This window comes from Notolepis coatsorum, assembly GCF_963971535.1.
Source record: "Notolepis coatsorum genome assembly, chromosome: 9".
In the NCBI taxonomy this organism is placed as follows: domain Eukaryota; kingdom Metazoa; phylum Chordata; class Actinopteri; order Aulopiformes; family Paralepididae; genus Notolepis; species Notolepis coatsorum.
In genome coordinates, this window is record NC_140173.1 from 9,774,720 (window position 1) to 9,798,827 (window position 24,108).

At 41.5% G+C, this 24,108-nt stretch overlaps 1 protein-coding gene across 1 annotated transcript; it reads right to left on the minus strand.

The window, feature by feature from the left end:
* Positions 1–8,984: 8,984 nt before the first annotated feature.
* ccnj (cyclin J) lies at positions 8,985–21,563 on the minus strand (the record flags this gene model as incomplete). The annotated part of the gene is made up of 6 exons (XM_084321449.1): positions 21,473–21,563; positions 20,969–21,059; positions 20,630–20,840; positions 20,223–20,522; positions 15,273–15,432; positions 8,985–9,318 (listed from the first exon to the last, which is right to left on the minus strand). The coding sequence occupies exons 2-6, from the start codon at positions 21,035–21,037 to the stop codon at positions 8,985–8,987; spliced, it is 1,074 nt and encodes a 357-aa protein (XP_084177575.1). The 5' UTR covers positions 21,038–21,059; positions 21,473–21,563.
* Positions 21,564–24,108: the final 2,545 nt, after the last annotated feature.

A 24,108-nucleotide genomic window follows, 5' to 3' on the forward strand; every position in this document is an offset into this window, starting at 1 on the left:
AAAAGAATCAGTGGTCTCTGGTGCTCTCAGGTAGTCAGGGAGGGCATTCCACAGGCGAGGAGCAGCCGAGCAGAAGGCCCGGAGCTTGGTCCTGCGGGGACGGAGGCGATTTGTGTTGGCAGAGCGAAGGTTACGAGTGGAGGGTTCTGGGGTGAGGAGATCTTTGAGGTGGGGGGGGGGGGGGGGTTTCCGTGGATGCACTGATGGGTCAGAAGGGATATTTTGTATTCAGTCCGGGCAGTGATGGGGAGCCAGTGAAGTGAGTGGAGGATGGGTGTGATGTGGTCGTACTTACACACTCTCATCAGGATCCTAGCAGCACTGTTCTGGATGTATTGGAGCCTCTGGAGGCTCTTGCTAGGAATCCCGATGAGAAGGGCGTTACAGTAATCCAGCCTGGAGGAGACAAAGGCATGGACATGTTTTTCAACATCTGGGAGGGTGAGTGTGGGATGTATTTTGGCAATGTTGCTGAGGTGGAAAAAGGAGGTTTTGCACAGGTGGTTAATGTGGGCCTCAAAGTTTAGGTGAGGGTACATTTTCACACTCGACTGTAAATGAGGGAAACCTCAGTTGCCTTTCGAGTTTAAATAAAGGTTTGATTAGTTGATCAACCAAGCCTTGATTTAAAACCAGGTGTGTTCATGGTGACTGGTGAGAGGGCTTTTTGCATAATACCTGTCAAAGGATGTTTGTAACTTGCTTTTTATCTATACCCTCGTACCCTAATGAGTTACCCTTGTGTATCCCAACATTTTGTCTGTCCTCTGGGTCAGGCTGTGACCGGTGTGGTTCAATATCCAACAGGAGGAACAGATACTGTACCATTCATCAACTTCAATCACTCTAGGTTCGTGCTACACAGAATCCTGGAAGCCCCTCTTCACCAATGGCTTTGAGTCTTGGCAAATCAGCTGTGTTAACTTGAATTTTTTTTTTTTTTTATCCACTTTTTCTCCCATTTTCTATATTTTTCTCCCATCCCAATTTCGTATCATCCAATTCAACCCTCCCCTGTCACGGACGCTGTTTCTTGCCTCCCACAAGCCGGCTGCAATGTGGACTAAGTCATAAATAGCACAAGTCCCCTCCGGTACTTGAGGTAACAGCAGTCGCATCTTTTCACCTGCGCAGCTCGATCTCTCAGTGGCGAGGAGTAACGCGTGGGAGGCTCACGCTGCCCCCGACACTTCCTGATTCTACTGCGCAGGCGCACCAACCGACCTGTAGGAGTCGCTGTCCACAACGCCCGATCCCCACCCATCAGTTTCCCACCCCCTAATACGGCCAATGTGTATTAGTACGGACGACCAGCTAAACTGAAAGCAAATGTGGAGCGCTGGGATCGAACCGACGAGCCCAGCGTCTCCAGCATTTTGTGGCGAGCGCCTTGCCCACTACGCCACGTAGCCGCCCTAACTTGAACTTGTTTTTTAATATTATTCCTTCCTTCTGGCATTTGTGTGCTAGATTCTGAACAGCAATAAGGCCAACGTACCAAAATTAACACTAGTTATCTTATGAAAGGGATGATGCTCTAGTACAATGCTGGAGAGGAACCATGGCCTCTGTTTCCATCCAGACAGAGATGGACAAGGTGCTGGACAACTAAGGTTTGTAGTAGAGAATCCAATGTTTATTGTAGACAGCAGGCGGAGGAAACCAGGATCAGGCTGATGGCTGAGCTGACTAACCTAAAATAGCAAACTGAAACAGGAACAAACAGGTGGAGGCTAGAAAAGACAGACTAGAAAGACTAGACATGTAGGAATATAGACTCACAATGATTTACAAACAAAGGGGAGAGCCAACATAAATACACATGGGGGGAAAGTTCGGTAACATCTCCCCTACATTGACCCTTTTACATATAATCCAAAGTAGTTTTTTCTGCAGAAAAAGATGTTTATTACCAACTGGTCATGCTAGTACAACCTCCTGCCCCATCTCCTATTTCCCAGAAGACGAATCTGATCATTACTCATCATTACACATTACATCTACAATATATACCAGCTGTGGCTTGCCTCTCTCATTTCATGTACAATCTATTCCCATAACTCTATATTGTGCAGGTGTGACCGATCGTATATTACTCCTTCTGCGTTGTGTTAAATGTTGATGCCCTGAGGGAGTTTCGAACCCGGGTCTTTTAAAAAGAATTACTCACGGACCTCCGTTACACAGGGCGTGGTGTCGTGCTGAGGCAGAGCACTGGCATCATCTGCCCTCAGAGTCGTCACTAATGACAGACCTTTCATTCAAACTAGGTGCCTTTCCCACCAAAATGAAAACTGCAAAAGTCATACCGATCTTCAAAGCAGGTGAGAAAAATCTATTCACCAATTACAGGCCGGTTTCTCTCCTTTCCCAGTTCTCAAAGATAATGAACAAATTATTTGTCGCACGGTTGGACAGTTTCATTGATAAACACGCGTTACTTATAGACAGTCAATGTGGATTTAGATCAAATCATTCAACGTCATTGGCACTAATGGTCCAAGAACAAGCATAATTGATAATAAGAAGTTTGCAATAGGGGTCTTCATAGATCTTAAGAAGGCTTTTGACACTATAAATCATGATATTCTGCTACTAAAATTGGAAAGGTATGGGATCAGAGGAGTAGGGCTCAAATGGTTAAAAAGTTACCTAGAACAAAGACAACAGTTTGTGCAGTTGGGGGAGTACAGGTCCACTCAGTCAAACATAAGCTGTGGTGTGCCGCAAGGGTCAATTCTATAGGCCCTAAATTATTCATACTGTACATAAATGATATAGGTAATGCGTCTAAACATTTTTTAAATGTAATTTTTGCTGACGATACAAATGTCTTCTGTGAGGGAGAGAACCTCCAAAATGTGTTAAAGAATGTGGCAGCTGAGCTATCCAAGCTGAAAGTGTGGTTTGATGCAAATAAATTATCATTAAATATAAAGAAAACCAAATTCATGATATTTTGTAAACGTGATATACAAGAAAACACACCGGTTTAACTAATGATTGATAGTATTAAACTAGAAAGGGTATTTGAGAATACATTTCTGGGTGTAATAATAGACCACAAACTCAACTGGAAACCTCAAGTCAAATATGTCAGAACAAAATTGGCACGAAGTGTTGGTGTTTTATGTAAGATAAGACACATTCTAAACCAAAAAACACTGTATACACTGTACTGTACGCTCTTCCTTCCATATATGAACTACTGTGTGGAAGTGTGGGGTAACACCTACAAAAGCACTCTACAACCAATATGCACCATGCAAAAAAAAAGCAATAAGAATAGTCAACAATGTTGGATATTATGAACACACAAATAACTTATTTATAAAGCTACAAACATTGAAATGTATGGACCTAGTTGATTTCAAAACTGCTCTCATTGTATACAAAGCCAGATATAAATGAATCCCATAAATGAAACATTCAAAGATGGTTCAGAGACAGGGAAGGAGAATATAACTTAAGAGGGAGGGAATCTTAAACAACCAATGGTACACACTACGCTGAAAAGCATGTGCTATCCGTTTGTGGAGTGAAGTTGTGGAATGACTTACCTGAATACATCAAAATGAGTAAACATATTGCACAATTTAAAAAGCAGCTTAAAAAATACACATTAGAGAAATTTATGTAGTGTGGTATTGTATTTACTGCTGTCAAGTGACTCAAGTTTTTCTTTTTGTACTATAAGTCAAAGTATAGTATATAATGTATTATACTAAATTATGTTAAATCAAGTAAAATGTTATGGAAGAACACAATTTAAATGTAAGGGGGTAGGGATCAATAAGCTTAGCTTCCCTCTACTCCTTTTTTGAACATGTCAACAAACTAACTACATTGCTCTTGACTTGTTGCTTAATTTATTTTTCATTATGATTGTTATGTATGACAGAGCTTGATATTGTGATTTGTTTGGAGTAATATGGAGAATGTTCAAAAATAAACTTTTCATTCATTCATAGATGCAACACTTGTCACTGTGTCCTTATTGGCCCTTATTGCTAAGCTACCTCCTTATACTACATCATTATTGAAATGGAATTATGGAACCTGTTCTAGTGACTGGCTGATCCTTAAGGTCCCTCGAGTTTGCTTGGAACAGGGTAAATCTGCATTTTGCTATGATGCCCCTCTAGCTCATGGAATGAACTCCCAACAGTCCTTAAAGCTAGAGATTCTCCCCTCTGTTCTCCAATCGTTGTCAATCAAGTTGTACGTGTTTGAATTGATTTGTCATCCTTACTTTACCTTATCCTTACTTCGCCTGGTCTGATTATGATTTATACGTGGTGTGATTTTATATGCCTTTTTATTTTGGCTTATTTCTGCATGACTGTTGCCTTTCAAGTTTAAATAAAGGTTTGAAATTAAATGAAATCCGGCAGTATCTAAACCACAGATTAAGTGTTTCTTCAAACTAACATCTAGTTCTTTTTATTCCACACCTTGCTGCTCCGTCAATGATGGCTTTTGAAATTGCAAAAGGAGCCACAGGAGCAACATGGCATTTTTTTCTGTAAAGGAACACGCCAACATTTTGGGAAATTAGCTTATCGTCTTCTCCAGAGAGACAAGAAGATAGATACCAGCTTACCAGACAGTGCCGGTTAGCCCTCGGGAGAGGTGTTAGTTGGACAATGGCTAGGCTAACCTGCACTGTCTGCTTTCATTCATTGTGCTAAGCTAGGCTAACGTGCAGCCAGATAGCTTTCTACTGAACGCACAGAGAGGAAACTGGTATCCATCTTCTTGTCTCTCTAAGCTAATTTCCCAAAATGTTGGTGTGTTCCTTCAACTTTGCCTCTTGTCCTACCAACAGTCGCACAGGGTTTCCCCGTCCATGTGGCCCACCAGGGCATGAGAACAAACCTGGACAGTCTACAACACAAAGAGATCCCAGGGACAGTTTGCTTTGGCTGTTTCTACATCCAGCCCTATCCCAACCGCATCCTGGCGCTGTGGGTGTTCCTGGTCACCTGGTCAAACAGCAGCACGTTGCACTGGACAACCGAGACCCCCGGGGGGTGGGGGGAGTGGGATTGTAGATGCTGCTACACATCAGTTTGTTTCCCACAGCGGACTGTTGAATCAGACTTGATTGATTGATTTGAACATTTTATTAACAGATTGGAGAATGGGTACAATACAGCTCAATACACACAATTGTTAAGGGGATGCAGACCAGAGAAAGACTTTTGTCTTGTTTACATCAGGGTACCCCATTTTCAATTCATCACATGACATAGATACAGTACTGTTACATCTAGACATTTATGACATACCAGATCTACAAATATACACGGTTTACGAGTACAAAGAGTCTAAAAGGAGAGTATATACATTTGTGGGGGAAGAAACTGTACATTGGAGGTTGGGTAGGTGGGGTGGGGGGAAACTGTACATTGGAGGTGGTTGGGGTGGGGGGTTGGGAAACTGTACATTGGAGGGGGTTGGGTTTGGACAATTACAGGGGCCAGTTTCAAATTGCAGTCTCCCGTAGGTGCTCTTTTAGAGAGGTTTTGAAGGTGGGTAGTGATTCATTCCTTTAAAGCTGTGGGTAGGGCATTCCACATTGATGTGGCATAATTGCGAAACGTGTTTAGTCCCTTGTTTGAGCCGAATCTGGGTTTAACATGATTTGTGGAGCTCCCTCTGGTGTTGTGGTCGTGGTATTCACTGACCTTTGGGAAGTATTTTGACATGGGTACCTTAGTGGTGTAGTGCATCTTGTAGACCAGGCCCATTGCAAGTTGCTGTACTCTGTCGTCTACTCTAAGCCATCCCAGGTTGTCAAAGTGGGCAGGGGTGAGGTGGGTTCTAGGAGTAAGGTCAAGCAGTAGTCTGATCAGTTTGTTTTGTGATGTTTGTAATTTAGTTTTTAGTGCCTTTGAGGTGCTTTGGTACCATGAGGTGCAAGCATAGTCGTAGTACCCTTGAATGAGTGCTCCTGCCAGAGTCTTCAAGATATTCTTGTTTACCAGAGGAGATCCGGTACAAGAATCTAGTTCGTTGGTTGACTTTTTTTTTATTACATTGGATGCCATTTTGTCACAGGAAAGATTTGCCTCTAGGATGGAACCCAGGTATGTAATTTCATCTTTCTTTGTGACAATATTGTCACCCACTGTAACTGAGAAGCAGTCGGTCTTGCGGAGTTTGTTATTTGAACCGAAGAGAATGGACTCTGTTTTACCCAGGTGTAATGATAATTTGTTATCAGCGAGCCAGGTGCAGATTGTGCCGAGTTCCGAGCTGAGGGTTTTTTCAACCTGTAACTTGTTCTTGTCAGAGGCCAACAGGGCTGAGTCGTCCGCGAACAGGAACAAGTTGCAGTCACAAGCTGACGACATGTCATTTGCATAAATTAGGAACAGTAAAGGTCCTAGTATTCTTCCTTGTGGAACACCACAGCTCAATGGGAGGGGGGGATAGAGTACCGTTTACCTCCACCATCTGTTCTCTCCCCTCCAGGTAAGATTGCATCCAGCTCACTGATAGACTGAGAAAAGTCGTCCTCGGTCCTGCGGTTACAATTCATGCATTATATTTGAATGCTACCAATGGATTATAAACAATACATTTAGATAAATAATCTGAATTTGGTCAGACGGTCAAGCAATTTTGAATTAAAGTGGTCACTCTCCATTGCTTAACCGTTAAAATACTATGCATGGGCTTTGTATGTAGCAATTTGGCTGATATTTTTATTTTTAACGGCCATGGCCCAATGAGCAGAACTGGGCATATAAATTATATATACTGTATATCGGCAAACATATCAACTGATATCGATTCTTAAATGTGTTATTGGTCCGATGAGCAGAACTGGGTTATTATTTCAACAGTTCTATTGAAATAATATTTTCCAGTTGTCCAATCACCTTCAGTATAAAAAAGGTTCCTACGGAAATCCAGTTTTATATATACACTAAAGGTGATCAAACATGCAAACAATGGGGAAAATATCTGTTTATTTAAATTTCCACTATTTATTTCGATAAAAGTAAATGTGGCCATAACAGAAAATGTATCATTATCTATGTGTCCCTATTAAGCAATAATACACTTCAGACTTAAGGAAACAACTGGAGCTGGTCAAAGTACAGCAAACACGTTTTATTTAAAAAAGTACCATCATAGAGGTGCCCAGCACTCACTGCCATTACACTGCAAAATAAATGGTTAAATCATAACCTATACATTCTGAGTTAATTCTACAAAAACTCAAGAGCAAAATGTGAGGTACCCGACAGACCTGTGCTCATTTATTTAAATCTCTTTCTGCTACACGTTTCCCAGCAGTTTCATTAATAATATTGGCTACAAGAAACCAGGCAATTATACATTCAACACTTCCGAGGTACTTTGGCTTAAAGGACCATACTAGTCTTTTTGACATGTGGGTTCAAGGTCATTCTTCTTGTGAATCACAAAGATCACTGTGCCGTTCTTTTTACAGTTACTGAAACATTTGGTAGTTAATTTCCGCCGATTCACCACCACTGCCATAGGCTTCCATTGTAATTGAAAATGTGTCTTAAGCATCACAAACCCTTTTAAGTCACCACATCTGACTAAAATGCCATGCGGACATCTGAGGTGAATTTATTTTCCTGAAAAGTTAGTTTTTCCCCTGAAAAGTTCACATTTTCAGATATACTTGAAGCCAATGGCAATGGTGAATCAGCGGGAAATAACTACCGTTAACAGTAAAGTGCCGCAGAGGGTAGTGAAAAGTAGCAAACGTCAGCCAAGGATGGGTAGTGAAAAGTAGCTAACGTTAGCCAAGGATGGGTAGTAAAAAGTAGCTAACGTTAGCCAAGGATGGGTAGTAAAAAGTAACAAACGTCAGCCAAAGATGGGTATTGAAAAGCAGCTAACGTTAGCCAAGGATGGGTAGTGAAAAGCAGCTAACGTTAGCCAAGGATGGGTAGTGAAAAGCAGCTAACGTTAGCCAAGGATGGGTAGTAAAAAGCAGCTAACGTTAGCCAAGGATGGGTAGTGAAAAGTAGCTAACGTTAGCCAAGGATGGGTAGTGAAAAGTATCTAACGTTAGCCAAGGATGGGTAGTGAGAAGTATCTAACGTTAGCCAAGGATGGGTAGTGAGAAGTATCTAACGTTAGCCAAGGATGGGTAGTGAAAAGTAGCTAACGTTAGCCAAGGATGGGTAGTGAAAAGTAGCTAATGTTAGCCAAGGATGGGTAGTGAAAAGCAGCTAACGTTAGCCAAGGATGGGTAGTGAGAAGTAGCTAACGTTAGCCAAGGATGGGTAGTGAAAAGTAGCTAACGTTAGCCAAGGATGGGTAGTGAAAAGTAGCTAATATTAGCTCAAACACTGCTATATACACAGGTAGTTGCTTGCAATATGGCATTGTGTTTGTATCTGTCCGTTACATATACTATGTATACCAATGGCTAAAATTGTACCTCCATCAGTGCCATTTCTTTTTTCACCAAAAAGTGTAAGGCAGACAAAAAAAGATAGGCGTGTATAACTTGAGTACATTCAGCTTGAGGTAAACAAAGGATGGTAATTGTGAGGAAATAAACAATCCCCCCCCCCCCCCCCACTATACATACATAAATACAGGGCCACTTTTGGTTTCTAGCACTGTGAAATGATACAGTAACAGTGGGTATAGTGTTACATGACCTACCCACCTCAAAACACTCATACTTGGTAACAACTCAATCTCCCTTTTTTCCACAAAAAAAAGAAAGAAAAAAAAAGGTTCAAGCAGCTCGACACACAACGGAGTATTTATATTGCACACAGTGTACACCGTATTGGTGAAAGTGCTCAGTTTTTTTTTTAGAAAATTAAAAACATGACTCTTCATCCAATATGAATAATAACAAATCTGTTCAGTCCAAGAGGGGTCTCATTCAGCATCTCTCTCTCTCTCTCTCTCGCTCTCTCTCTCTGCCTTGCTCCCCAAACTGGCGAAATCTCCAATGAGGAAAAGTCCCATCATCACCTGTCAAAGCAGGGGCCGGCGGGAGCAGCACAGGTGTAATGCATACTGACTTCGTAAGCCCTGTTGGGAATGTTAGCCTTGGGGTCTAGTGCAGCGATGATGGCCTGAGGGTGACTCTGCTGGGGAGCGTTGGGAGCCTGAAGACCGGCAGAGTGGTTAAGGTAGGAGGTAGAGCCACGGCTGGGAGCCATGGCGGGCTGGATAGCCTGCTGGGAGTATTGCAGGCTGGGCCGGTGCAGGTACTGGGCCACGGCAATAGTCTGGCTCTGCTGCTGGCTGGCCTGCTGGAACTTCTGCTTGCTGGCCTCATTCACATCACTGTCATGTGCACTGCAGAAGAGACGGAAACACATGCACAGTAGTTTATACTTAAAGCTCCACTAAAGTACAACATGCCGTTAACTCATAAGCTTGTATGACAGGTGTGCAGAAATAGACATGTGGGTTCTATGTCGTCACATAAATCACTGTGCCGTTCTTTTTTCATAATCTTTTACAGTTACTGAAACATTTGGTAGTTATTTTCGACTGATTCACCGCTTCCATTGTAATTGAAATTGTGCATCACAAACCCTTTAAAGTCACCACATCTGACTAAAATGCCATACCAACAAATACCAACCATCAATTTGTGTAGCGTCAAGACAAAAAAAATTCACTCGCGACCTACCTGCACAACGCCGCCCCCGGCCCACACACACACACACAAGCTACTGCATCAAAGTTACTACTTATGATTAACAAGGCATTCGTTTTGTGGCATTAACATTATATAGTTAGTGTTACACGTTCATAACATCAGCATATTATTTACCCGAACGTAGCAAGCGTTCATACTAGCTCAGTTCCTTCCGTTGCTCACAGAGCCCTGAGTTTTACCCATTCTGCAATCTGTTAATAACGTTTTCAATCAGACACATGTATAGAAAGGCTTTGTTTTATTATAACATGGCAGTAGCCGATAAATATCCATCAATTTGTGTAGCGTCAAGACAAAAAAAAGTTCACTCGCGACCTACCTGCACAACGCCGCCCCCGGCCCACACACACAAGCTACTGCATCAAAGTTACTACTTATGATTAACAAGGCATTCGTTTTGTGGCATTAACATTATATAGTTAGTGTTACACGTTCATAACATCAGCATATTATTTACCCGAACGTAGCAAGCGTTCATACTAGCTCAGTTCCTTCCGTTGCTCACAGAGCCCTGAGTTTTACCCATTCTGCAATCTGTTAAACGTTTTCAACCAGACACATGTATAGAAAGGCTTTGTTTTATTATAACATTAGTTGCAGTAAAATCATTATGCCTCATTTAAGTCATCCTGCGGAGCTAAAAGCTAAACGTCGGCCGCGCCGCGCCGTTGTTCTAGAAAACCTCTCGTCAAAATCAATGGCGGACAAAAGCAGGAGTAAAAAATGCAACACGCTTGCCGATTGGTGGTAACAGCAGAGGCGGGTGCAAGCGGTGTGTGAATTGGCAGAATCGACTGTCAATCAAAATGTCATTGGTTGAGACAATTAGGGATGCCCCGATCGATCGGCCACCGATCGTTATCGGCCGATACTCAGTATAAATATGCAATCTGTGAATTCCGATAATTAGTCATATTCGCCGATAGCGGAAACCGATCAAGCGAAGCTCTCACTCGCTGTCTGTCTCAGACACACACGACCTGCAAACTGCCGCTGCTCCTCCTCCCTAGCCCCGCCCGGCCCCGTGTAGAGTTTGTAAACAAAGAGGTGCGGCTCCTCTGCTCGAGTCTGTAGTGCACTGCATTCGACCTGCGCTAACGTTAGCTACCTAGCTATCGTTACTGTTTAAACAAAATTACCCAGTCAACTATTCACGTTTAGTAGGCATTGTCTAACGGTATTTAGCCGGCTAGCTACCGATAGCTCCTGATATCAACAAATGATCCAGAAAGTCTAGTAGTTCATGTTCATACCTCAGTTAGCTTGCGTTAGCTGACGTTCGTTTACTGTTCAAAACGAAATGTCCCATTGAACTAAAGTTCTGTCTTAACGTCATCTAGCCGGCTAGCAGTAGCTACAGATAGCTCTTGATATCAATGTCTTATAACATTGATTTAATGCGTATTCGAGCTGAGGGCTTGCTGAATGTGAAATGACCAAAGCACTTAACGTTACCAATGGGGTCCCGCTGCAGCGCCGGAGAATCCTTTTTGGAGCTGGGCTACTAGAGTACACACAGACAGTGGAGCTGTTTGCAGATAGTGAGCATTTTGACTTGTTGCGTGGTGGCGATGTCTCGCAGTCGCAGATAATACAAGTACAAGTCTAATTATATAATATATATATTTTATAAAAAAAAGAAAAAAAAACTTTTTATATAAAATAATTTTTAATTTCTTTTTAATCAAAAACAATCGGTATCGGATCGGTATCGGCCGATATGGCTCACGACGATCGGTGATCGGTATCGGTGGCAAAAAACGTGATCGGGGCATCCCTAGAGACAGTATCTCGCTGCAGCCCAGCAGGTAGACCATGCTGGGAGAACTAGTATCTAGCTGCAGCCCTGCAGAACATACTGGGAGAGAGATAGTGCTATTTCTTGATGTTTCCTTTTTTAAGTAAGTAAAGAGGCCTATGTTCATATCGGTGAGCACAATTTGTAAGACAAATATACAGTAGTTTCATAAAAAAATATATATATATATATATTACAAAAAAAAAATATTACAAAAGAAATTAATATTTAAAAAAAATATTTTGCCACAAATATCGGTATCGGTATCGGCCGATTGTGTTAGTTGAACAATCGGTATCGGTGGCAAATTTTCATATCGGTGCATCCCTAATAAGTACACATATACTATCGATAATCTAGCGTTTATTTGAAAACGATATAAATAGGCAGAAAAATGACCGTTTGTGTATGCCAGAATATTCCAGTAAATGCCGTTTATCACGGAATCTTTATATTTTCCTTGAAAACGAGGGCTTTTCAAAATGCTATAAAACAGAAATGAAGCGATTAAAAAACAATCCATTTCGACAATGTTTGACTGCAAACAAGTCATTGATAAACGACGGGCAGATTAGACACATAATCTGCCATAATTTAACACAGAGATTATGCGTTCACAACGGGGGTAAGGCGCACCGCACCGCAGGTAATCAAAGTGTTAAACGTCGTTTTTTATAGAATTTTTTTTTTCATCCAAAAACCGGAAAACCAATTTCCGACAATTAGTTACACTTTAAATAAAAAAGTAATTTCTTGATTCATAACAATTTCATCATGGATGAACACAACCTTCAATGGGAATGGATGATTTGAATTTCAAGGACTTTTTAAGCACCTTGTTAAAAAATGGGCTGTTTAACCCTTTCCCCGCCAATAATGTCATACGACAGGTTTCAAGTTCATGCGAATTCTGCCAATAACGGCGTACAACGTTATTCTGATCATATTTCATATTTTCGCCATGGTATTCATATTTCCATCACGGAGGCTGGTCTGATGCTGTCTGAGCCAGCACAACTCTGCAACGCTTCAATACTGCCACCTGGTGGCTGATCGGCGAGTTGCAACCGGAAGTGGATCTCTTGTGATCCCGGTGAGTCTCCCTATTCCGTCCGGCCACTCGTATATCGTCGCGGGACTCAATACACACACTGTGGATATGGATCGTTGCCATAACTCAATAAACACCATGATTTGGGCGTGTATTCGTATTATACAAACCGGAAATAGATCACCTCGATCCCCATCACATAACTGGGATCTGTTTGCTCCAGTATCATCGCCCAACGCTAAGAGGAGGATGCCGTGAGTTTCAGCGTGAGTGTTTATCATTATCGATACAAACTGCTCTGATCAATATATCACCCATACTACATGAAGCATCTAACGACTATCACGGAATTATAAACGACCCCCCCCCCCCCCCCCCCCCCCGCCGTTCACCCGTGTATGATCAGTCATAACGTTTAGGACCATGTACAGTTGAAATTTTTAATATAGCGTCGATCAAACTGCATTTGATGATCTAATATATGCATTTGTGCCTATATCTCACATTATGGGAAATACTGCAGAAAACGATAAAAACATATTTATACTCTAGACGGTATTTTCGTATGAATGAAAAAGTAAAACGTTCCTACATCCTGAACGATAGATAATCGATGTTGAATGGCCATAGTAATGTCAATTTAGCAATACAATTTAAAAAGTTATAGCCCTGCAAAGAAGGTGAACATCTCCATAGACTTACAGTGCTGGCAGAGATCAAACAGCGATGGATATAAGCGTGGCAGAGAATGGGTTAAGGAATTCCAGGCCTTGAATTCTTTGTGTCAAAATTCAAGCACTTCAAGGAGCTTGTGAGAACCCTGTGGTTGGTTTCGATGGATTCCTTGCGATCTCTTTTCCGATATATTGGTCGAAGCCTACTACTTTTCATACTCAAGTTTAAAAAATTCTAAAAAAAGATTTAAGTATTCAATTTAAGACTTAAGTTCATTTAAATGGATGTCCTTTACTTTTACCAAGAGTACAACTGGGTGTTGGTTATCTAGGTATTTCTTACTTTTAGAACAGTACCAAAAAATTAAGCTGAATAGTTGCATAGTGAAATTATGAAACTGAAAATAATTACTCAAATACAATAAAATAAAATAGGCATAGAAAAAATAAAATAGGTAAGACACAAGATATGCATGGTAAAAAAGACATGCCAAGTTCCTGAGAAACTGGTTCCTATATACACTACTAACGTCACGGTGACCAATTGCAGCCACTCTTATTGTCTGGGACCAAATACGGCCACGCCCCACTCCCAGCAAAAAGTGGGAATCTCTAGAATGGGTTTGGGGCGGCGCTGTATACGGAAGTAGCTCTCAAGGTGACGATTAGACAACACTTTTTTGTTGTCAGTAGATGGCAGCATTGGTTTAAAATTAAAGGCTGAAAATGTTGAGAACTATAACACTGCATTTCCCAAGAGCGTTAGCACAGGTCGCAGGTCACTGGGATGGGTCTATATTCTCCGACGTGATCTGAACAGCGTTAAACTATTACTGCAACCTCGGTATAGCGACCGCGAATGGCCAACTAATTATCTTAACAAAAGTGCGCTGGTAGCATTACATATGTTGTCTAAAGGGGGACATATGGTACAATTTAAGATTCTAATGATAATCGGCATATAAAGGACAAGATAAAGCATCGTTAATTTGTAAGAAACCTCAATGAAAACGGCGCAGGGTGCTATTGTTATGAAAATGTGATAGAATCCTATAAAAATGTGGACGCACTTGGCCTACGTTCCGTTATACAATTTACAATTTTTAACTCTTTAACTCTTAAAGTATCTAAACTATACAGTACCTCCTTCCTTTAAAGTGGCTTTCTATTTTTTTGAAAAGGTGACATTTTGTTTAAAGTGATTGTTTCAGCGGTTGCCGCATGCATGGTTGTGTGTGTGTCTGTGTGTGCTCATGTGTACTTGTGAGTGGAGTGTTCAGTGTTCTGATGGCCTGGGGGAAGAAGCTGAGCCGGAGTCTCTCTGTTCCAGCAGCGTTTGACCGTAGGCGCTTGGGCCTAACAAAAATAATAGTTGGTTTCAGGTTGGTTGTCAGTTTGGCCATGGGTAGGTAGGGAATTTATTTTTATTTTTATTTTATTTTATTCTTTCCCACGGCGACTATGGATAGGGAATTTCTTTATTTAATTAACCCTTTCACTGCCACACGACAGAAGGTTAGCCCTTTACTATCACACAACCGACGGCGATGCTCCATCATTAGCATCATTAGCTCCGCGGATGCGGAGCTAATGATGCTAATGATGGAGCATCGCCGTCGGTTGTGTGATAGTAAAGGGCTAACCTTCTGTATTGTCACAGTGAAAGGGTTAACCGGCTGTCGTGTGGCAGTGAAAGGGTTAAAATGTTCACAACAACATGGATGCATGTACTCTGCCAGCATGTTTAATATCCATAATACTAAATGTTTGACTAAGATTTCTATGAAACTTTATTCTAAAAAAAAAAAAAAAAAAAAAAAAAAAAAAAGGATTTTTTTTTTTTTTAATATATAATTTTTTTTTTAAACTCATAAAATATATTGGGTCGCACCTAAATCGGCAGGGTCGGTCGGCAACCTGAAACCAACCATTATTTTTGTTAGGCGCTTGCCTGACCGCTGCAGGCTCTGGATTTGCACCTCCTGTTATACAAGTCCGGTTATATTTGTTATGCATGTATACGCATGCATGCATGGTACGATGGGGTCAGCTGACACTCACATGAGTAATTTCTCAGCACAGGGGACCAGGTTCTCCCAGGTGTAGGCCGCCAGACGCTGCAGCCGGGGAGGCCATGTAGAAGTCAGGTGGAGGGCCAGGCGGGAGGCTGCCACACACGCTGCAGCCACCAGTGAGGGGGCAAAACACAAATACACATGATCTGAGGAGGAAAGAAAACAAATAATCACCATCTGTAGCTGTATAACTGCAATGCAGCAGTTCAGCCGTGGGGCCAAGCTACATCGGATTAGGTTTCAAACAGAAATGTCCACTTATGGTGCTTGCTTTTCCATTACATGGTACCAGCTCAACTTGACTCTATTCGCTTTTGGTAACAGGTACTTGGGTTTTCCACTGCAGTTAGTACCCCAGTCAATGAGGGCGGGGTTAGTAGAAATAACCGTGGCTGATTGGTCCAACACTCACAGCACAGTTGCTTGTGTGTCAGTGTACCGCTTCTTTCAGAACAAGGAAGGACCAGTTTAGGATGAGGGGAGGACATTTATTTCCATTTGATAACATTAAAAGTAAAGTTAGGCTTTGCCGTCAGTTTACCCCGACTCATTTAAAAAAATACGAGAAAAAAGAGCAGGAGAACAAAGCAGGAATAAGATAAAATTAAATGTTATTTTCTGATTGTTTCGTGGTGGTTACGTTCTAAAGTACAAATAAATAACCATCAAACACTCAATTGGTGGAAGTTTCGATTTAATTAAAAAAAAATTAAGTTCGCTTTAATCACAGTAATGTTGGCGAGCTAGCTAAATTATACATAAATCGGTTTTCATATAAATCAATCTTCACTAAGACTTTAAAGCGGTGGCGCGGCACAGTCTACAGAGACGCAGAAAAAAGCTACCAAATCCATTCCGAGACAACTCCGAGACGGACTAGCGTCGCGCATAGCAAGTCTCAGTCTCTCTCTCTATCTCTCCTTCAAGTAACCAAACGTTACACTATAAAGACAAACTGGATAGTTCATATAAGTCATTCCCCCTTTCTGTGTGTGTGTGCGTGCGTGCCAGTCCCAACTCTGGCCTTTGGAAAGTTTGATAGTATTTAGTACTGAGGGCCAGATAATGATAATGTTTTTTTTTAAATCTACTTTTTTCTGATTTCTTTTAAACAAATGATTATTTTGTATTATTTAACTATTTAATTATTATTTAGTTATTGCACTGCACTGGCAGTTGAACTGCATTGGGGAAAAAAAAACTCATAACTGAACTGGCACTGAACATTGAACTACACTGGCACTGTTTGCAGATGTATTGTTATTAAAGTTAGTTAAAAACATAATTTTGTATTGTTTTTTTTTGGTTAAATCCAAAAGGAAAAAATATAAAATCAGAGAAATCCGAAAACAGGAAAATTAAAAACAGAGAAAGGAAAATTCATATCCGAAAACAGGAAAAGATAAAACAGATTTCATAGGGCACTACGGTAGTTAAGGTGAGTTAATAAATTCACTCTGAAAATCTGCTCCGCTCTGATAAACTGACTCTTCGGTCAGAGCGTCCAGTGTGCACTCTTGAGCCCTCAGATTTTCCTAACAATTTTATTGCGCTCGCTCTGACACTGGTTGTAAATAGTTATGAGTGTTGTATGTGCCTCCCTGTATTGTAAATAGTTCATATGTGTGTTGTCACTACTGTATGCATAATTGTAAACAAGTTAATAATAAAAATAAAAATAAATCTATTTTTTCTCCCCCTTTTTTCCCCCCGTATTTTTCTCCCATCCCAATTTAGTCGTTATGCCAATTCCCTTCCTGGTCGTTGCATGCTTTTTTGCCCCCTACCGTCAGCCTGGGGAGGGTGAAGACTACCACATGCCTTCCTCCGATACATTTTGAGTCAGCCAGCTGCTTCTTTTCACCCGACAGCGAGGACTCTCACTGGGGGAATGTAACGCGTGGGAGGATCACACTATCTCCCCCAGATCCCTTCCCTGCTGAACAGGCGCCCCGACCGACCAGTAGGAGTCGCTGTTTACAACGACCAGGACACATACCCCACCGGCTTCCCACCTGCTAACACTGCTAATTGTGTTAGTAGGGACGACTGACCAAGTCGGAGGTACCGCTGACAGCTGGATTCGATCTCTGCGGTGGTAGGCGAGCGCTTAGTCCGCTTCGCTACCCAGCCGCCCCAAACAAGTTAATTTATGTGTTATAAATAAATATTGTTAATATTTATTTACATAATTTATGTACAATCGTTTCATTTCAGCTCAGTGTAGAGAAATGCACCGTTACTAAAAACCGCCTTACTGCGCGAGTCTATGACGACACTGTTGACTTGACACCACGTATCTGTGACACTAGTAGTTTTGGGGGGCCTACCACCCTGAAAAAAATCACAGGGGAAACAAACACACTGCATGGTACCGTTGTAGTTAACTACTATTATACTATTGTCCTTGATATAATGTTACATGCATTAAAAACATTTTTCCCAGCGAATCTCTTAGTTACATCAATATTGTGCCGTCAGAACAGACTTATGTTTGCAGGTTAAGTATTTAATGTTCGCCATTAGGCCACCACTGTGTAGAATAGTGTAGTGAGTCTGGCCAGAGCAGCAGGTGTGTTTTGCCTAATAGTAAACATTGGAAATACTTCACATACAAGTACAAGATGTGATACCCTGCTTAGCTTACACAATGTTGTAACTAAGAGATTTACTCTGTTAGGTGCATAGATCACTAGATTTATTAACTTCTAATATGATTTTCACATGAGTGCATTTCCTGGTTGATAAGAAGATGATGGTGCTGTTGTGTCACACTCCCACGCAGTGCTGTCTCTACGCCTGTATGTCACAGCCTGCTAAATACCTCCGTCTCTACGCCTGTATGTCACAGCCTGCTGAACACTAGAGCTGTCCCGGAAGCATGTTTTTGGGATTCGAACTTCATCAGGGTTTTTCCGAACGGACGTTCAAACCATCGTTTTTAATCATGCAAAAAATATTTGCTCCTAAATCATTTCTGGTTCAGTATCGTCGAGTCTTGACTTGGCACATACTTAGCGCACATAACATACATATAGCTGCGGTTATTCAAAGTAGTAGTACCTGCTTACTGGTCACGGGAGGCTTCAATAACTTTTGGATGGCAATCCATTTTGTGAATACATTTGCTGAAACAACATCTTTGTTGGCCAACGGCTCCTGCTATCTTAACGTTAGCAAGCTAAACGAAGTAACTTGTGTTCCGCTGGGAAAGTTCAGCATCCCTGCATACACTTAGTTTAATCCAAACGTCCATTCGGAAACGTTGTATTATGAAATAAGATGGGTGAGTGTGAGTGAGTCACTCTTTTTTGCATGATCGATTCATTTCCTGATAATGTATGACGGTGACCCCTCATCTCGACTAGACCGTGTTGTGTCTGTGTTCGTGTGTGACGTTCAAATTATTGTAAACACAACATAGTACTGTGATATTCTGATATACATCACATTCAGATATATATTTTTCTTGTAAAATAAATAAATAATTAAATGTATTTTAAAAAGCGGAGGTTCGAACCCATTAATTAAGATTAGAGTGCCAACGTAACGAACGAAGGTACGAACCTTCAGGCTCAGCCCTACTGAACAACTCTGTCTCTACGCCTGTACATTACAGCATACTGAACACCTCTGTCTCTATGCCTGTACGTCACAGCCTTCTGAACACCTCCATCTCTACATTACAGCCTGCTAAATACCTGTCTCTACGCCTGTACATTACAGCCTACTGAACACCCGTCTCTACGCCTGTACATTACAACCTACTGAACACCTGTCTCTACGCCTGTACATTACAGCCTACGGAACACCTCTGTCACTACACCTGTACATTACAGCCTACTGAACACCTGTCTCTACGCCTGTACATTACAGCCTACTGAACACCTCTGTCACTACACCTGTACATTACAGCCTACTGAACACCTGTCTCTACGCCTGTACATTACAGCCTACTGAACACCTCTGTCACTACACCTGTACATTACAGCCTACTGAACACCTGTCTCTACGCCTGTACATTACAGCCTACTGAACACCTGTCTCTACGCCTGTACATTACAGCCTACGGAACACCTCTGTCACTACACCTGTACATTACAGCCTACTGAACACCTGTCTCTACGCCTGTACATTACAGCCTACTGAACACCTGTCTCTACGCCTGTACATTACAGCCTACTGAACACCTCTGTCACTACACCTGTACATTACAGCCTACTGAACACCTGTCTCTACGCCTGTACACTACAGCCTACTGAACACCTCTGTCTCTACGCCTGTACATTACAGCCTACTGAACACCTCCGTCTCTACGCCTGTACATTACAGCCTACTGAACACCTCCGTCTCTACACCTGTACATTACAGCCTACTGAACACCTCCGTCTCTACACCTGTACATTACAGCCTACTGAACACCTCCGTCTCTACACCTGTACATTACAGCCTACTGAACACCTCCATCTCTACACCTGTACATTACAGCCTACTGAACACCTCTTGTCTCTACGCCTGTACATTACAGCCTACTGAACACCTCTTGTCTCTACGCCTGTACATTACAGCCTACTGAACACCTCCGTCACTAATAACCTAAATTTAAGCTTGTCCGAGTTATGCAATGATGTAGTTATCCGAAAAGTTGTTTCTATGGACAGTGAATAAACAAGGCTGCAAAGATGCTGGGAGATTAAATGATTTAACTCCTCCTGATTCTCTCTGACCAATCAGTGGTCTGCAGTGTTTTCACGTCACCTCTTGGTATCGCCTCGGCTCGCATGGAACCGCGATGGAAGTGGCACCAAGAAAAGTACCAGGTACAGGTACACAACCAAGCCTGGTGGAAAAGGTGAGTCGAGCCGGTACCATTAGTTACACAAATCACCCTCTCGTTACAAAAAAAGCTATTCTAAACTAATTAAATGCAGCTTGCCTTGCAAAGAGACCTCCAGAAAGTAATCAGCATATTTGGCCATGTAGAGTTGGGTCTTCTCCAGGCAGGCCATGGGCCAGCCATCGTGGAGGTCTTCGTTGTGGACAGCAATGGACAGGTAGTATTCTATGAAATGGGCCGCCGTGGGCAGGTACAGGTTCCACTGGAAGGTCTCCAGGAGTAGCAACTCTGTGTGTAGCAAACCCTGCTTAGTCATCACCAGGTTCACAGAACTCATACAACCCAAGCCGTTGAGTGTCTCCAGCTTAGGAACCCGGTCCTCTCTCTCCTCAAATTTACCTGCAGAGAAAGGAGGATATTCTAAATCACAAGATTTCACAAGTCAACAGGCTAAGTTAAGTGACAGGACCATGCGAAGCTTGGAAAGAAGCAAGGTGCACACTTACTGGCCAAAAGCAAACAGGAAAGTGAGACCATGTGAAGCTGCTGGACACTGATATCATAGCGATCCATAAAGAGGTCCAGTAAGTAGACGGCAAGGTGTCTGGTTGCTGGACACAGCCTGAAGCGTTTGCTGACGATGGCTATGAGGTCTGCAAAGTACCGCCTGAGGCTGAGCTGAGGAGATTGGCCTTTATAGGAAGGCAACTTGAGCTCCTGATGACAACATAATATGTTAAGTGTGAAATAGCAGTGTTCAAAGGCTTGCTGTGATGTGCCTGTGTAGAAGTCAATAGGTTTCTATTTCTCAAATATCCACAGGTAAAAGCGGGTCTTCTACTTACTCTGTAGCGTAGAGAGTGGTATATATCTGAAGCAATTTGTCCTTTCCACCACTGGCCCTCAAGCTCCATTTAACAGAATGGTGTGGTTTCCCTTTAAACAATGGGGGATGAAAGGCGAGGCAATCAATAAATGTGCACATTATTGACTAAGTAACGACAGAAACTGCTCTTACTGTTGGAATTTGACAGATTCCCAGATTAAATGTAGGCTAGCAAATTCAAGTTACACAAAAACAGATGGCTGGGATTTGCATTATAGCACTCACTTCATTTCTCACAAATTAATCCTTTCAGATGTTTGAGCTCAAATTGTCTTTTGAAAACTGAACACTCTGACGGGGATGTAATGTAACAATGGCCACTGGCCAGCGAAACCAGTTCCAGAAGTCTTAAGATAGAAACTCGACACAACTTTAGAAGAAACTCACTCTTTAAAGAATTGCATTGCCAGTCGCTGAATTAAATCCCACGTTGAAAAGTGAATGGCGAACCCCAAAGACTCACCTATTGCGCGCATATATAACGTTAACGACGATGACAGGCGAGGTTTTCACTGAAGCGAACTTCACTTCAAACTCGCCTTGCGGGACATTCTTCCATTAGTTGCAGTAAACTACTTGAGTCGGCGCGAGCTCCGTCCAGCGAAGACGAGCTCATGAGACGGTGTTTCCAATCGGAAGGCAGTTTACAACACAGACACGAGTGACATCCAATCACTGGCGCGGATCCATAGAGACCAGCTGCAGTCGCAACTAGGCTGGTAAAGATATGCCTCCTAAAGTGTGAAAACGGAAGTACAGGAAGTACCGGCTACAGGCTTTCCGGTTTCGACAAAACAATTATAGAAATGTGTGAAGTGGCACAATATTTCCTTGTTTAAGGGTCCGTGTACGTTTTTATAGTTCGTTTTTCGTTTCAAACGGAAATATATATATATATATATAAAAAAAAAGGAAATACGATGTTTTCCTATTTCCGTTTGAAACCAAAATCGAAAAAACGGGGAAAAACTGAAATACTGAGCTGTTTTTCGTATTTTGGTGTCAGAATCTAATGGGCCGCTTTTGGTCTGTGTACGTTTTGATAGTTCGTTTTTCGTTTTTGATGTGAAGAATGGAGCACGGAACCATGTGACAAGTACGTTTTTTAAAGTAAAAGCCATGCACGATCTAACGTTAACGAATATGTATAACGTTATGAATAAAATACATAAATACATGCATACAGATCTATACCAGGGTAACGTTATGATATTTTTTTTTGTTTTGTGCATTTTGTTGACAGAATCCGGCTATAGGGCGACAATAATGTGGTCAAGAGGCATGGTTTCTATCTTTTTTTTTTACAGATTTATTTTTGGCGTTTTATCGCTTTATTACTACTGGGCAGTCCAGTAGGGAGAGACAGAGGAGAAATGGGAGACAGAGTGGGGGGAAGACATTCGGGAAATAACGACGGATTCGGGAATCGAACCCGGGTCGCCCGTGTGCGGCTGAGCGCGCTATGTGGTTCGCCACTGGGGCGCCCATGGTTTCTATCTTTAGCCTTTAACTGGCGTGGTTTATTTATTCACATGGTATGAACAGCAGTTCTAGAGTTCTCCTCTCACTGAGAGGCTGGGGGGAAAGAGGAAGAGTGGGAGGAGACATCTCTATTTATACTCGTCACCTGGTGGTGTCCCTGAGTGGCTCCGCCTAGAGCGCCCTCTAGTGGAAACAGTTATATATGCAGTTAGACAGTTACTAACAATCCTACACAGAACCTCTGACTTCAACACATTTCATTTAGACATGATATTTTATGTGAAGTAATAGCCTAATAATATGGAAATAGCCTGTGTGGTCTGTCTCAAATAGTGTTGTCTAAACGCACGTTATACAGATATCCTAGTTCAGTGGTCGGCAATAGGCAATAATATATGCCGGTCAGATTATTTTGAGAATATGATTTGTGATGAAGACTTGCTTTATTGTATCGGAATCGGGAGACTTAGGTAAAGTTAGAAAGATATTCACAGATTCGAATTTCACCTCTTTCCTATCGTAGTAAGGTAGACAATGAGCTACAACCGTATTTTCACCTAAACGAGGCGAGCCGGCCTCGGAGCTGTACATTTAATAATAATAATATTGATCTATATGTGCAGTCGGCCTTGAGGCAAGTGCGCAGCCAGGGACCGTCTAAAAAGTGCAACACCGAAAAGAGACACTACAAAAATATTCAATAACTTCACTGTCATACAGTGTATAGTGTCACCAAAATCACTTAACAGATACATTTGATCCTACTGGTTATACTACAACACTTAGATTAAAAAAAAAAATTATTCTAGAACATTTAATGTTCTAGAATGTTTTATTATGACATCATACTGTGCCATCACAAATGGTCTAGAATGGTCTATTATGACATCATACTGTGCACAACGGAACATGTTTGAGTTCCATTTGAATAATATAAATAATATGTATGGTAAGGCTGTCCCCGAAGCCTGTTTTTGGGATTCAAACTTCATCAGGGTAGAACGGACATTAGAACCTTCGTTTTTAATAAAAAAAATATAAAAAAAAAAAAGTAATTTTATAATTTCTTTTTCTTTTTTATATCCTCAAACTAAATCCTCAATTTGAATAAAGTGATTCAAACTTCGTCAGGGTTTTTCGAACGGACGTTCGAACCTTAATTAAAAAAAGTATTATTTTTTTTTATTAAAAAAAAAATTATATCCTCAAACTAAATCCTCAATTTGAATAAAGTGATTAATCTGATTAAATGAGTATTTTTTTCTTTTATTAAATCAACTTTCCAGCCCCCTGTCAAGTGTCAAGTGTCAAATGATGTCAACTGTCAACCTGAATTAACATTCAGTATTCAATATTGTCTGATTCAATATTAACATTCAGTATTCAAGTAGAACAGCTAGCTAGCCGTTGTGGACACTCACCTTTCCACAGCAAAACGGTAGGCAAGGCACCTTGGTTGAGAAATGCAGGCTTCAATCTATGTTGTTTAGTCCAGGGGTTCCCAAACTTTTCAGGCCGCGACCCCCAAATAACGGTGTCAGAGAGCCGCGATCCCCACTATTATAGGAGGTAAAAAAATAAAAAAAAATAATTATATATATATATATTTTTTTTTAT